The following is a 13679-nucleotide window of genomic DNA, read 5'->3' as shown; positions in this document are numbered from 1 at the left end:
AAAATTCAGTCACCAATCTCTGCTCCCCACTTTCTTTACTTCCCACTTTATCTGTGTTCTATTTATGATGCACAAAATGAACTCTAATCAAAGCTGAGAAATGTTATTAGTAGTGCCATTAATATGCCACAGAAGACATGACCTTTATTCCCAAAGATGGTAGATTATTTCAGGAAACAGATCTAACAGTCCAATATATTTAAATGTTAAAGTGTACAGGGGTTTAGGAAAGGAAGAGAATAATGTAGGTAGGAGGGTGCTGTCAGCCACAGCGGTGACTGATAAACTCCCTAAAGCAATGGGGGATGAGGAAGATCTGAGGATGCAGGTGGGCCATGCCCAGAGTTATAGGTTGGATAGGAAAAGAGGGGCCAGTGCAAAAAAAGCAGAGGGGCCTTCGGAGGAAGGTTGATACAGCTAACAACTAACCTTTATTGAGCACTGCTTTTTCTGTAACTTTCTGATATACTTTCCAACTTAGAAAAAACTACAAGAATAGTCCGAGAACTCCCATACACATTTTTCTTATTTTTTCCACATTAGATTAGTTTTGCTAGTTCTAGGACTTCATATAAATGGGATCATACCGTATGTACTCTTTTGTGTCTAGATTCTTTCATTCAGCATAATGTCTCTGGGATGCATCTATACTGATGCAAGGTTGATAATCTTTCCTGCTATTGATGAACTGTATTCCATTGAATGAGTATACCAGAATTTGCTCACCAGTTTTCCTGTTGATAGAGAGGGAATTTGGGTTGTTTTTTGTTTTGGGCTGTTATGAATAAAGCTGCTATAGATTTCTTGTGCAAGTCTTTTTCTGTGAGCGTATGTTTTCATTTCTCTTGACTAAATACCTAGGACTGGGAAGTCGAATTAGGGCAGGTTTAATTATGGATTAAAAGTTGCCAGTCTTTTTTTTATGTATAAGAAATTTTTATGTATTAGAAACTGCCAAACTTCTTTTTTTTAGAGTTGTTGTACCATTTTACACTCTATCATTTGTGTATGAGTGTTCTGGTTGCTCCGTATCCTGGGCAACCATTGATGTTATTAGTCTTTTAAATTTTAGCTCATCTGGTGTATGGTAGTAGTAGTTTCTCCCTAATGGCCAATAGTGCTGAGTACTTTTTCACGTGCTTATTGTTCATTTGCATATTTTTTTTGAAGTGGCTTTAATCCTTTTGTGGTGTTTTTTTTTTAATCAGTATTTTTTCTTTATTTCTCAATCATAGAAGCTCTTTATATATTCTGGATAACAGTCCTTTGTCAGATATATGTTTTGAAAATATTTTTTCCCAGTCTATGGCTTGCTTATTCATTTTCTTAGTGGTATCTTTTAGTGATCAGAAGTTTCTCACTTTGATGAAATCTAATTTATTATTGTTTTATGGTATTGTTTTCTTTTTTCTGTCTTAAAAACTTTTCCTACTCCAAGTTATGGAGATATTCTTTCTTCCAGCTGGATTATGGTTTTAGCTTTTACATTTAGGTCTGTGATCCATCCCTAATTAATTTTTGTGTGAAGTATGAGGTAAGGGTTGAGGTTCATTTTATTTTCCCATCTGAATAGCAAGTTGTTATCGCACCATTTGTGAAAAGGCTTTCTTTTCTCATTGAATTATTTTGATATCTTCGTCAAAAATCAGTTGCTCATAGAAGTGTTGATCTATTTCTGGACCTATCTGTTCTGTATTGTTGATCTATTTGTGTATCTTTATAGTAATACCACACTGTCTTGATTGCTTTAGCTCTATAGTAAGTCTTGAAGTCAATTATTTTTCTTTTTTTCAAGATTGTGTGGCTATTTTAGGTCTTTAGCATTTCCATGTGAATCAGCCTGTCACATCTTATTATTTATTTGTAAATTATTTATTAAATGCCTGCTGGGATTATGATTTGGATTGTTCTACAGGGAGGATGTCTGGTGATAACAGAGTAGCAATAGTCCTCGCTTCCTACAGAGATTTCATGTTTATCAACTCAGACAGTTGCCGTTGAGCTGTTATTGGCTGTTGTCTGTATTTCAATTTGGGTAAATGGATGTCTTAACCATGTTGAGTCTTGCATTCCATGAACATGGTACATCTTTCTGCTTGGCAGTGGGCTTGGCTCTTCAGATGGAGTATTATGGTTGAGATAATACGTTAAAGTGCTTAGCAACCTTAGTCTGGCATTTATAACAATTCACCCTGTAACGTTAATGTTTACTACTTGTTCCAATAATCACAAAGCTTTATAAAGTACTCTCTGTTTGTGTCTCATTTTGCTTGGCTTGGAGCTTGACCGTGGTCATACCTCTAGCAAATGCCTGGGCAGGTTTGGAACGAGCTCCTTACGACTCTGAAGTCCGTGCTTGTGCGTGCATGTCGCGGGAAGCCAAGAGTAGTGAGCCTTGCGTTGTATTTCTCTGCGTTTTGGGGATGGCCTCACGTATTGGTAGGTTAAAGTTAGAGTCTCCAACAACAGAATTTACTCTGAATGGTTTAAGCAGCACAGGAATGTATAAGGATACAGTAGTTCACAGTCCCTCTGGAAGGGTTAGACTCTGCGTTTGTATACGTGTGACACACTGTGGCTTCTCTTATGAAAACATCGCCCTGTCACACCTAGTAGTCGACCCCAGAGTGCTGCCCGTGCCTGCTCTGCAAGGACTTGGGCCTCCGCCCCTGCATCTGTCAGAGGCGTTTTCCCTTCTCTACCTGCTCCCACGGCTCACTCTGACCCAGGCGAGCAGGGGCGCGTCTCAGGGAAGGAGCCAGGCCACTCACGACCCGGTTACGGGAGGGCTGGGAACGGGAGGTAGTGAGCATGAGCAAACCAGCAACAGTTTTGGGAGCCATAAACGGTTCCCCAGCGCCTCTGTCGGTGCATTCATAGATTTTTCTCCATTGGCAGTAAAATGAAAACAAAACTCCATGAGAATCTAGATCTACGTTATACATTCTCAGCTAGTATTGAAACCAATAGGTGATCGTGTGTCCCCACGTTCATATCTGTTTTAATCTGTTGTAACATGGACTCCAGACGCAGAACAGGTCTGGGTCACGTTTCTGCCGCTGACCACCACGTGGCCTCGGGCAAGGCACTGCTCACCTCTCGGCGCGTAGCTTTCTCACCTGTGAGCTCAGAGAATTGCAGTGTCTAATTAATAGTACTATTCTAAGGTATTCTTTTAAGCTGCTCTACACAAAGTATGTAACATATGCTTGGTGTACAGTAAATACTCAAAAAAGTGACCTATTTTATTTGCATTCACCTTCACATATGCATTCTGTGTGCAGATTGCTTACGTGTACGGAGAGCTTCACCTTGTTCTGTCTTAGAGAAGCAAGCAGTTACACAGGGTCAGTGGGAAGAGCTCTGACCTTTTAAGATACCACAGTGATCTAGCTGTTCTACAGGGAGGATGTCTGGTGATGACAGAGTAGCAATAGTCCTTGCTTCCTACAGAGATTTCATGTTTATCAACTCAGACAGTTGCCGTTGAGCTGTTATTGGCTGTTGTACCTTGGGGTCCACTTTCTGCCATGTCTTGAGGACAAGCCAGCAGTCCTGCACGTGGCTGTGTGGTGACAAAGGGCAGAGCAGAGCCACATCTGCTGTTCAGGATGTCATTGCTTCGCCGCCTCCGAGGCCTCGCTTGAGAAGCTGCACGGTTCTTGCTGAGCGCTCAGCCGCAGAGGAGGGAACCTAGGCAGCCTCGGTCCTCGGACCAGACTGGCTAACAGGCCCTCCAGGGCTGGAGCTGCGCTGCCTAACGGGACTCCCGCTCAGAGCTGATGTCCTGGTCCTGGTCTTTTGGCTGCACTTCTGTGAGGACACTGTCTAGAGTTTCTAGAATGGGGCTCTGGCTCCCAGGGCAGCTTGGTTTTGGTTTTATTTTGTCCCATGAAATAAGCAGCATGGGGTCAGAGAGCATGTGCCTTTCTCTGCTCTCCTTTCTCTGCTGTGCCCATCACTCACATCTCACCCTTGATCAGGTGTCACCTCTGAAGAAAGCTTGTGTGCGAGTGAAGGCCTGTGTTATCGTCACGGGTGATGCTCCCCTTTGCAGGATGCGTTAAAGTGGGTGCACGAGGCTCAGCCGTCCTGCAGGCCCCCGGGCGTGCGTGCACCTGGGCCGTGACAGCCCTGGGTGGCGAGGCTGCTCCTGGGCAGCTCTGCGTTTGTCCAGGGAGGGCAGGGCTCTGGCCTCAGCTCTTGGTCAGCACGTGGTGGGATTTCTGCTTGTTCATATGGTCCTGCGAAGACGCGCGCTGGGCTCCTTCCCTGACTGCTTTCCATGTTCACTGGCTCTCACCCCTCCTTTCTCTGGATGTCTCTCCCCTCCCTCATGTTTAACGCCCTTTTTCTGTGCAGTTTCCGGCCTCTGTTTTCTTAAGTTCCACAGCTCTGGTTTCCCATTTTCCTAGCGGTTTGCTTAATCAAATCAGTGGAACCCTTGCCTCGTAGCAGTCTCCCCATCGGTGACAGGGTGCTGTCCTGTTCACCCCAGGCATCTCCCCGTCTCACCATTGAGACAAGCTCATTTCTCTGTCTCAGGAATGCAGGGGGATATAGTGGTGCCCTCAGCCAGACGCCCGAGTCAGCTGTGTCAGGGTCTCCTTCCCCCCCGAACCCAGTACTTAGCTCCACGAGGCTTCCTTTATAGAGCAGCAGGTCTGAGGGATCTTGACTTGTTGCCCTGCATTGGTTGGCATATAGTAATTTTAAAAATCTTTGATCTTTTCAGGATACATTGAAAATGAATATATGAAGCTCAATGTGATAAATTTTAAAAATAGCACAGAACACCTACCTCTTATTGGAAAAGTTGGCCTTTCTTGGAAAACTAATATTTTTGATGGCTGTATAAAGGTAATTTGTTTTTTTGTTTTTGTTTTTCTTAACGTACCTGGTTTCTGTATAATAAATGTGTCTGTTGATGTATATGTATGATGCTGCCTTGAAAGTCCTAGATTTATTGTTCTGGTGTCTGAAGATTTGTGCACGTCCTCTTAGCCAGTGGCAATCAGTTGACTGATTTATCCAACGCGTTTTGAGGGCCTTTCGTTTTCCACTGAGTGCGGTGGAGTTGGTGGGTAGGTGGCCCGCAGCACGTGGCTGAGCGGTGTTGACTGCACCCCTCTGTTCCCTCGAAGTCCTTGTGGCTGTTCGTTCTGTGGAGAAAGAGTGGAGCCGTAGGTTGGACCAGGCAAGTAGCGTTTACTCAAAAACATCTTAATTACTTCTCAATTACATCTTAGGGCACCAATTTAAAGTTTATTGCAGTTATAAGTTCCAGTATACAGATTTTTCCTTGAACAGTTAAATCAATTTTTACCTCTATCACAAACCAGCCACATGGAGGGGAGGGAGGATGTGGTGGCCGGGGACTGGCGGGGGGAGCGGGGGGAGGAGGATTCTCACGCAGTCTCGCTTCTCCTGTGATCCCTGTGCCTGTGGGTGCCCTGGTTGTCACCCTTCTCCACCTGTGTGTTGTGGGATGAACAGGATTTCCACAGGATGCATCTGCTGTGGATGAAGAGGGCCCCAGTTAAGCTGGCTTAATTCTGCCTACGAGCACGGGTGCCTTGTGACAATGACTAGGGGTGATAGCCGAGGCCAAGAGCAGCGTTGTTGCTGAGCGTGAAAAGCAAGCACTTCGGTATCATTAAGGGTTCTCTCTTGCTCCACTTGCTATTTGATATAATGAGATGTTTTATTCTGTTCATTTGTGAGCAGTTGTTTAAACCTTGGCAAAGATTTATCACATACAAAGGAATATTATTTCATGTCTTCAAGAGCACAGACCTGACTTTTTAAAATGCATTTAGATGAGTCTTACAGAAACACGTGCTAAAATGTTGAGGTCACAATGGAACTTGAGGACCAAGAAAGGCAAAATATCAACATGGCAGACTTAAAGGGTCAGCATAACATAAAAATAATATTATTTGTTTTGTGTTCCTTGGTAATCGAGAAGCAGATATTCAGTTCCCACCGTGGGTGGGAAGGGAAGTGTTGTAATTGTACAGGAAACAAAGCTTTATCCCAGCTCTGACCACTGGAAAGGCAGTCTCTGCGTTTGCTGGTGCCGGTTGCTGTGCGCGGGCGCAGCAGTTCAGTGATGGCCGGAGCTGACCTGGCCGCCCTCCCCACCTCCCCGCGCCGAGGACTGTCACGTGCTTGTCACATGCCGTTCCCTCTTCCTGTAATTTTGTTCTTTTTCCTCTTCTCCCTCCTCTTTCACTTAATCCTCATGACAAGGCTCCATCTACATTTATTACGTCAGCTCTAATTGGCCATTTTATCCTTACACTTGCAAACATCTGTGTTTATTTTGTAGAGTTGCTCTATAATGGACTTAACTCTTTTGGAAGAATATGGGAAACCCTTCTGGTGTTTCAGTTCCCCCGTGTGCATGAGACCCTCTCCCGGGCCCTCTGACGGCCCTGCTTTCTTGGGGGAGACGTACCGTGTGGACTACGCAGACGCGGAGGGAAGGGTGCACTTGGAGCTGGTGTGGATCGAGGAGACGGGAGAGTACTTTATCGTCAGCCTGGCGCTCTACCTGCGAGTGGCAAAGATAAACCACTGGTTTGGGACCAAATACTGAGCATTAGCAGTAGGTGGCAAATTATTGTTGCTGTTTGTTTATTTTGGACTAACTGGTTTTGTTCTTGGTGTTTGTTGGAAGTTAAAATAAAGCAGTAGTCTGTTTGATGTCCTCTTATTTCACACTAGAAATCATGATTTCTGAGTCATTTTAAAGTTAAGGTTAGAAGATAAATTTTAAAAACGTGAAAATAGCACATCACAGTGGAAATTCATGTAAAATAAAAAGAAAAAAGATACTTGCTTCTCTTCTGCACTTACACTTTAAAAAAACAAGAAAACGGATCAGACTGAAAACAGATCAGTTTTCTCTTGAGGGTGTGTGTGTGCGCGTGTGTATGTGTGTTGTATATGTAGGATTTTTTCTTTATTGGTTAGAACCCCAAATAAAGAAATATATTTAAATGTGAACTTCATGGTATTCATTAAAATTAGAAAGTGCTATATTCATGGCATTTAGCAGCCACATTAGTGTTCAATAAAGCAAAGTATAATAGACAAATGACCTGCTTCACAAGGAAAGATACATCTGTAATCATCAGAGGAAGTTGTTATCCCTTAGAAGAGCAAAGCATGATGCACATGCAGTTCAGACACCCAGCTCTGCATCAGTGGGACAGGGAGGGAAGGACACTCCCTCTGCAGAAATGCTTTAGGAGGATCGGCAGACACCTGCGGTTCAAATTAACATTCATGTAATCACGTTTTTCAGGGATTTGGTTCTAAATTTGTTTGAGATTGTATTGATTATCTTTTTCTATCATATTTTTATCTCCCACTTACAGTTGTTCTCAGAAGTGATCGTTGAAATGCCATGTTGCTCCCACAGGGGCATACACGATTAAACTCCTCCCCGCTCTATCTCTCTTCTTCTCTTATTGAAATATCTGATCAGTTTTCTCTTGAGAGGTGTTTGTGTATAGAATAAAGAGCTTGAAGACAGCAATAAAAGAAAAGGTTCTCGACCAAAGAAACGTGAGAGTAAAAAGGATCCCTGCTCTGAAGCCATCCTCACCCTCCCGCCCTTCTAGGTCTTGGGCTGCAGATGTTGGGGAGGGAGAAATTTGGGATCCGTGTCAGACACTGAGAGCACGGGGCGATGCTACTTCGTGGTCTCGCCAATGAGGGGATGTGGAGCACCTGCCCCACCTGAGTGGCATTTGGGGGGTGGAGAGGCAGTGGTTTGAGCCGTGAGCTCAAGATGAAGGTAGAAGAGGACAAGATGCCCCGAGGGGCAGGTGGTGGAAGCCATGCGTCACCAGCAGGACTGAACTGGAAACAACCACAGAATAGTGTGGGATGACTCCTTAGACTCACTGGGTTAGATGGTGGAGGGGCTAGATGTCCTAGAAAACAGTAGTAGAAGTGAGGTAGCCCTGGAGAAAGGGTGCTGCTCTCTTTATCCCCGGTTGAATGGTATTTGGACGGAATGGGAGCTGGGTAATTCATGTTGGCAATACCGTGGGGAAACTCGTAGGCGGGGGCTCACAGTTACAACACTTGTCTGCATCCCAGTCGGCTGGTCCAGGTAATATGATGCCAGGCTCATAATCCATCCTCAGTAGCTGTTTGTTACATCCATGGAAACTACCATAAAGGATATACCAGCAGTTGTGGGAGCGTGCAGGAGGCAGGGATTGATAGGGGTGAGAGTCCTTCCCATCTGAGCTAACTTCTGAAGGAAAGTTTATTGGGCGGTGTTGAGGGAGGGGTGAATGAGGTAGTCACCGTCATGGCGCCTCCCCAAAGCCGTGCGCGCACACCACACGTCACCAAGTGATGCTGAAAGACTCAGCCTCGCCCCCACTTGCCCTTTCACGGGTCTGGGATAATGTTCAGCTTTGTAAAGCTGTTATTTGTCTTCATATTTCTAAATGATAATCTGTGGCTGTTTCTGGATCTGTCAATTTTGGCGTATATTGACTTACAGTAGATAAAATACATCTCTCTTTTACGCCAGCTGCTTCCCCTCTTGCATCGTACCAGATAATTCCTGCAGTTGAAAATACGTTGTCGTGGTTTGTTACTATGACTATAATATTGTTCCCAGTGATGCTTCTCTCTTTTACAACTTTTTATTTTTCTTGGATTAGTAATTGCCTTCTTTTTTTACTTACATGGTTTTCAACGAACCTAAAATTTTCCTTAAAGATCTGTCCAGTCTTTCATATGTTGGTCAGTGTTTCCCCCCAAATGCTTAAACATGTCAGATAATCTCTAAATTCTACTACTTCTTCCCCCCCAGGCTCATCCCCTGAGATCTGCCTCTGTTTGCTTTAATCTAAACTTCTCTCTAGCCCTACTGGACAGCCCACATCCTGGGAAGTTTCCTGTGTGAATCCTGCCTTATGGAATCTTGTCTTCATTCTTGATTGAAAGTTGACCCTTGAACAATGCCTGTGTGGACCCTCTACACAGTTGAAAATCTGAGTATAACATGAGGTCAGCCCTCCATATCCGAGCTTCCTCAATATGTGCTGATTCAACCAACCTCAGATTGTGTAGTGCAGTTGTATTTACTGTTGAAAAAAATCCAAGTATAAGTGGATGCACACAGTTCAAACCGATGTTGTTCAGGGGTCAGCTGTATATCCTTTCTTCAGTGGCACGTGTTCTGCTATAGTTCTCTAAGAAAGTGACACAAGAGATGCATTTGGGATCCATGAATTTCTGAGAACATCTGTTAGGTAGTTTCACTGAGTACAAATTGTAGCAGGAAGAATATTTTCTTTTAGAACCTGGAAGACATTTTGTCCTGAGCATTTATCCTGTGGTTGTCCTTGACATATATAACGCCATTTTGGTTGGTTTTCCTTTGCATGTACTCTGTTCTTTTTCTCTTCTCTCTGGAAGCTTTTGGAATTTATGCTCAGTAGGTACCTTGGAGTGAGTCTTCATTCTTTCTTTTTTTTTTTTTTTTTTCGGTACGCAGGCCTCTCATTGTTGTGGCCTCTCCCGTTGCGGAGCACAGGCTCTGGACGTGCAGGCTCAGCGGCCATGGCTCACGGGCCCAGCCGCTCCGCGGCATGTGAGATCCTCCCAGACCGGGGCACGAACCCTCATCCCCTGCATCGTCAGGCGGACTCTCAACCACTGCACCACCAGGGAAGCCCTGGAGTGGGTCTTTATCCTTCATTATGGATCATTTTAATCTAAGAATTTGTGTACTTCAGTTATGGGTTAAAAAAATCTGTCAGTATTTTCTCTGCTATATTTTTCTGTAACTTTTATTAATCAGCCATAATCCTTTCTGGGTTGATCCTGTGAAGTCTCTTATTTTTTCCATCTTCTGTCTCTTACTCCTTTGTTGTGCTTTCTGTAATAGTGTCTCAGTTTCATTTTTCAACCCTTTTAGCTAATTTTCTTTTTTATTGTGATGACCAGGCTTTTACTTTATATGAATTTTTTTCTAGCTCCATATAAAACATTCTGTACCTGCTTCATAAATGCAGTCTTTTCTCTAAGGCAGGGGTTGGCAGACTTTTTCTGTAAAGGGACCAGTGGTAGTTTCGGCTTTTGTGGAACGTACAGTGTCTGTTGCACCTACTCTGCTGTGCCGTCGAGCATGAAATCACTTGCGGACAGTACACAAGTGAAGGACCCATGTTCCACAAAACCTTGATTTACCAGAACAGGTGCAGGCTGAATTTGGCCTTCACGCGGCAGTTTGCAACCCTGCACACCAGTCTCTGGGGTTATCAATTTTAGTCTTCAAAAAAGTTTTCATCTTCACCATTTGGCAAAACTATAGCAAGAATCATCAGCGCTAAGTTAGTGGGTGAAAGTGTGATGAGAAACAGGATATTGACGTAGTCTCAGAGTATCTTGCCACAAGATACGTATTGTTAACAAAGGAGAGGACAGTGAGTCCACAGTGGAGGACCCGGAAAGGCTACATCCCAACCCAGTTTCCTGTCGTCCCGCGCTTCCTCTCTGGTTCCCGTGTGCTGTGATGGGGTGCTGTGCCCTGAGGAAACGCTCTTCTTTCTGCTGGGTCCCCAACGCCTTGTGCCTCGGGGGCCCCCGCGCCTGCATATGCAGCCTCTGCACCCCGCCTGGGCCATGTGGGTCCCACACCCCGCCTGCTGCAGGCAGGGACGTGGGGGAAGGTGGGATTTCTCAAGGATTAACATACTGACACTGTGTTTGTTCTGCATGTCGTGAGTGTCCACAGATTCTGCTCGGTATAAATAAGTTAGACCTGTTGGGGGCTGGCCATCTTAGTATTACATGTATTGAAATTACGGTATCAGGCATGAAATAAAAGCATTTGCTAATCATAGTCCTTTGTCAGGAAGCCTCTTTGTGTGCAAAGCGAGAGGACTTATGCTGGGATATCTTAAATACAAAGGATCGAGGAGCAAGGCTCATTGAGTTGAATCAATTCAAGAAGAGTAACGGGTGCAAACCCTTCCTTATGCAGTTGGCAAAGGAAACAAGTGTGAGTTACACACAGAGAAATGTACCTACCGCTAGTGTGCAGTCAAAGAGACATACTTTTATTTGAAGTATACTCCACATGTACAATCTTGTCTGATTTAAAATCAGACCAAAGATCTGACTGGCCTTTGCAAAGATGATTTTTATACGTGACTTGATAGTTGTCTATTATTTTTATTAACATCTCCTTATAAGTCTAATGGTTATAACTGCTGCAGGAAGAAAATGTTCACACAGGAAGGTCACTCTGTGCAAATTGCTTTTCCAGTGTTTGTAGTGTAAAGAAATGTGCCTTTAAAAAACCGCATGCAGAAGTGTTGGTCTTACACACCGGGTGTATTTTGTTTTTTGGTTTTTGGTTTTTTTTTTGCGGTATGTGGGCCTCTCACTGTTGTGGCCTCTCCCGTTGCGGAGCACAGGCTCCGGACGCGCAGGCTCAACGGCCATGGCTCACGGGCCCAGCCGCTCCGCGGCATGTGGGATCCTCCCAGACCGGGGCACGAACCCGTGTCCCCTGCATCGGCAGGCGGACTCTCAACCACTGCGCCACCAGGGAAGCCCTGGGTGTATTTTGTATGTGGAATAATATGGCATCCAGCTTCAGCACAGGGCGTCTTTTGTGGTCTCCTGCGGTTTCAAGGAATAACACCTGGATTTTCTATGAGCTCCCGCTCGGCAAGCCCTGGGCTGCAGACGCCACTGGGGCTGAAAGCTGTGCTCACTGAGCCCAGCACGGTAGCACCCAGCACTAGGTGAGGTGGTGCGGGTGGGTGGCAGGGTGCCCAGAGGAGTGAGGGGCTGCTGTGGAGTAACATAGTAAGGCGTGGTCAGGAGCGGCTCCGCGATGCATATCCCACTGCTGGGAGGTTGGGAAAAGGAAGGGCTGGTCTGGGGCCACAGTGGGCCAAGAAGCCAGCTACAGACAGTGATGGGCCCTTCAGCGGAGCGAGAGAAGACGGCTACTCGGGCGCGGACTCGGACTCACACACGTATCATTTCAGGTGCACGTAAAATGCCGCTTTGTCCCTGAAAATGACACACAGGATGAGTGCATCCTCTGAGAAATGTGTAGAAATTGGGATTTGCTTTTGGAAGGTGGGATTTTGGAGTCTTCCTGAACTGGCTCAGCCTCAGCCCGGACTGCTGACCTTAGTTCACCCTCTCACTTCACTTTCCAGCCTCTCAGGGGATACAGTGAACTCCAGGAACTGCACCAAAGGCAAACGTGTGTTTGCTGATTGACATACAGTCACGTGACTGAGTCACAGTGAAATGGGTGTAAGACATACATTCATTTTTATGTGTCTGCTTCAGAAAAGTGTCCACAGACTTGAGATGAAACACCTGTGATCTCTCACCGACTTAATGCTGCCTTCAGAGAAAGCGAGCAATTCACCATGATTAATAATAACAACTTCCGTTTACAAAAACTGGGAGCTTATCATGTGCCAGGCACTGTGCAACAAGCTTTACAGGTACCTTTTGAAGGAAACCCTGTGGGGTAGATGGTACGATAGTGACATCATCCCGTGAGGAGCGCGGCTCAGAGGTTAAACCCCCAGAGGTGCACAGAGCCAGGACCTGCCTGTGTCTGAAGCCGATGGCCTCACTTGTGCCACATCCGCGGACTGGGTTCTGCCGTGTGCCCCACTGCTCCGGGAGGTATAAGCACCATCGGGGACATTTAACACTCGAGAAAATGCCGTCAGGTAGACAGCATCACGTAAATAAGTACGTACAGTGAAGCCAGTCCTGCCTGGCAGGGATACAGCTGTTTAAAGGGGTTAAGCCTTCAACTGATGAAACTGGCATATACCCATGTGAAGACGAAGAGAAACCCAGTCACTCTGAAGAAGCCAAGGAGCAGGGCCCGCTCTCCCATGAGGAAGGCTCAGTGTAAAGCCGGGAAGTACGAGGGTGCCCCTTGGTGCAAGGAAAGAAGGGACAAACGGAGCAGAAGACAGAGCCTTCCCAGACCCTGTCAGAAACAGACGCACACAAACACGTGTGTGATGGTAAAGGTGGCATCAGGGCAGAGGAGGAGAGGGGACTTTAATGGCTGACACTGGGACAACTAGGTGGCGGTCTGGAGGAAAGAAAAGGAACCCACCCACGCCGTGCCCAGAAACACATTCCTGCTAGACCGTAGACCGAAGTGTGAAGAGCACAATAAGAAAGCCTCTGGGAGACAGTATGGGCATTCTACAACTCAAGAGCAAGAAGCAGACAAACAACCCCAGACTGCTTGCTTTAAAAAATGGTGGAAGCCTTGATAGACATTTCTCCAAAGAAGAGATACAGATGGCCAACAGGTATGTGAAAAGGTGCTCAACCCGACTCATCAGGGAAATGCAAATCAGAACAACAATGAGATGTCATCTCACACCTGTTAGGGTGGCTACCATAAAAAAAAAAAAAAACCCAAAAGACAACTAGTGTTGGTGAGGATGTGAGAAACCGGAACCCTCGTGCACTGTTGGTGGCAATGTAATATGGTGCAGCTGCTATGGAAAACAGCATGGCGGTTCCTCAAAAAATTAAAAATAGAACTACCATGTGATCCAGCAATCCCACTTCGAGTATATAGCCTAAGGAATTGAAATCAGGATCTCGAAGAGGTTTCTGCACCCCGACGTTCA

At 45.5% G+C, this 13679-nt stretch overlaps 1 protein-coding gene across 1 annotated transcript in view; it reads left to right on the top strand.

Annotated features, from left to right (window-relative positions):
• FBXO15 (F-box protein 15) overlaps window positions 1–6632 on the top strand; it is a gene marked incomplete at its 5' end in the record, with an annotated part of 43030 nt that extends 36398 nt beyond the window's left edge. The window contains 2 exons of the mRNA XM_079718194.1: window positions 4736–4860; window positions 6332–6632. Of these exons, the coding sequence (XP_079574320.1) occupies window positions 4736–4860; window positions 6332–6601 (395 nt within the window). The 3' untranslated portion in view covers window positions 6602–6632. The remainder of the gene's footprint in view (window positions 1–4735; window positions 4861–6331) is intronic.
• Between the last annotated feature and the right edge of the window lie 7047 nt (window positions 6633–13679).

This window comes from Hyperoodon ampullatus (assembly GCF_949752795.1).
Source record: "Hyperoodon ampullatus genome assembly, chromosome: 13".
NCBI classification, from domain to species: Eukaryota; Metazoa; Chordata; class Mammalia; order Artiodactyla; family Ziphiidae; genus Hyperoodon; species Hyperoodon ampullatus.
This window is presented reverse-complemented; position numbering and strand designations above follow the sequence as displayed.